The sequence below is a fragment of the Centroberyx affinis genome, unplaced genomic scaffold, assembly GCF_046629955.1.
Source record: "Centroberyx affinis isolate AG114_WGS23_722 - 3 ecotype Tasmania unplaced genomic scaffold, CSIRO-AGI_Caff_v1 ptg010493l_1, whole genome shotgun sequence".
NCBI lineage: Eukaryota > Metazoa > Chordata > Actinopteri > Beryciformes > Berycidae > Centroberyx > Centroberyx affinis.
In genome coordinates, this window is record NW_027284844.1 from 5,001 (window position 1) to 7,500 (window position 2,500).

A 2,500-nucleotide genomic window follows, 5' to 3' on the forward strand; every position below is an offset into this window, starting at 1 on the left:
GTACAATGACAATAAAGATATTCTATTCTATTCTATTCTATTCTATTCTATTCTATTCTATCAACAGAACAACCTCAGATCTTCTCCAGGCTTCGCTCCTGAGATGTTTCTTCTTCTCGTCTTTCTAATAAAAGTTGCAGAGAACTGGGAAGAATCAACTTCTCCATTTTGAACTATTGATCATGAAACTGAATCTCATTGGTAGAGAAACCAGGAAGTGCAGATAGAGACTGAATTCATTAAATTAAATGATAAAGTTACTGACCGGATGGAAATGACTTCTTAAAATAAATTATAATTATTAACTTAATTGAAATGGTGAATTTACAGACCAGATCTAAATGAATGTCTACTGTGTGTGTGTGTGTGTGTGTGTGTGTGTGTGTGCAGACGGAGGCCGGTATGGGGGGGGAGGCGTGTCCACACAAGCTGGGATCGACCAATCACCTTCGACTTCTCCTCTACATCCTCATCCCCACCGTCAGCCTGCTGGCCGCCGTGATGCTGCTCATCCTGGCCCTGACAGGTACACACACACACACACACACACACACACACACACACACACACACACACACACACACACACACACACACACACACACACACACACACACACACACACACAGGACGGTCCCAAGCCCCAAAGAATTAGGAGTTTCAGTCTGTTGCCCTTGTTTTGTTCTGTCAGATATTCAGGTGTGAACGTGTTTCATGGGTGTTTACTATTGGCCGATTCTTCCCAGTGCATTCTGGGAGGAAAAAAATGGAGCGTACAATACAAATATAAATGTATGACCAAACAAAAAACAATAAAATTGATCTTTAAAAGCAGCAAACTGCCCCTAAAAAATCAGATGAAGCGCCTCCAGCTGTCGGGGAGGAGAAACCAAACGCACCCAGAAACAATCCAGACATCAGATCAGCTAAGGAAGGAAGGAAGGAAGGAAGGAAGGAAGGAAGGAAGGAAGGAGGGAAAGGAGGATGGTAGGAAAAAGAAAGAGGGATGTGAACAGATTGATAGAGGACAGTGTGTAGGAGGAGAGATAACGGCTTCACACTGACATCTCACACACACACACACACACACACACACACATACATTCATATTCTCTAATTTATGCACAGGCACAACTTCATTGCATCATACGTGTGGGTGTGTGTGAGTTAGTATGTACGTCAGTGTGTGTGTGTGTGTGTGTGTGTGTGTGTGTGTGACACCGCATACTTTCTCTCGTCACCATGACAGCAGAGAGACCTTCGGCCAATCAGAAGCAGAATTAACAGAGTGTGAGAGAGAGAGAGAGAGAGAGAATTTCAAATATTTACGCAGATCGTAAAAGTAACAAAGCTTTACACACACACACACACACACACACACACACACACACACACACACACAAACACACACACACACAGTTACACACACACACACACACACAGCATCTGGTCATCAAAGACTTCTCCTCTCTTTCATCTTTCCCTCTCTTTCTCTTGCCCCCCTCTCTTCTTCTTGTTTTTTGTATCTCCTCTTTCTCCTCTTCTCTCTTCTTCCTACTCTGTCTTCCTACTTTCCTCTACTCCTCTTTTCTGTCTTTCTCTCTCTCTTCCTTCTCTTCTCTTTTTCCTCCTCTCTTCCCTCATTCCTTCAGTTCAATTCATATTCAGTTCAATTCAGCTTTGCTATTATATTATTATCATGTTGTTACGCTACGTTATGTTACATTGCGGTATGTTATCATACATTGTGTTACGATACATTATGTTACGATACATTGTGTTACGATACATTATGTTACGATACATTGTGTTACGATACATTTTGTTACGATACATTGTGTTACGATACATTTTGTTACGATACATTGTGTTACGATACATTATGTTACGATACATTGTGTTACGATACATTATGTTACGATACATTGTGTTACGATACATTATGTTACGATACATTGTGTTACGATACATTATGTTACGATACATTATGTTACGATACATTGTGTTACGATACATTATGTTACGATACATTGTGTTACGATACATTTTGTTACGATACATTGTGTTACGATACATTTTGTTACGATTACATTGTGTTACGATACATTATGTTACGATACATTGTGTTACGATACATTTTGTTACGATACATTGTGTTACGATACATTTTGTTACGATACATTGTGTTACGATACATTATGTTACGATACATTATGTTACGATACATTATGTTACGATACATTATGTTACGATACATTATGTTACGATACATTGTGTTACGATACATTATGTTACGATACATTATGTTACGATACATTGTGTTGAGATACATTATGTTGCAATACATTATTTTAGATACATTATGTTGAGATACATTATGTTGCAATACATTATTTTAGATACATTATGTTGAGATACATTATGTTGAGATACATTATTTTTGATACATTATGTTGCAAGACATTATGTTGCAATACATTGTTACGATACATTATGTGACG

The 2,500-nt window shown here is 38.4% G+C and overlaps 1 protein-coding gene across 1 annotated transcript in view; it reads left to right on the forward strand.

The window, feature by feature from the left end:
* Positions 1-402: 402 nt before the first annotated feature.
* Positions 403-2,500, forward strand: part of LOC139640761 (atrial natriuretic peptide-converting enzyme-like) — a 9,660-nt gene continuing 7,562 nt past the window's right edge. Inside the window, exon 1 of the mRNA XM_071514939.1 lies at positions 403-526. Within this exon, the coding sequence (XP_071371040.1) occupies positions 403-526 (124 nt within the window). The remainder of the gene's footprint in view (positions 527-2,500) is intronic.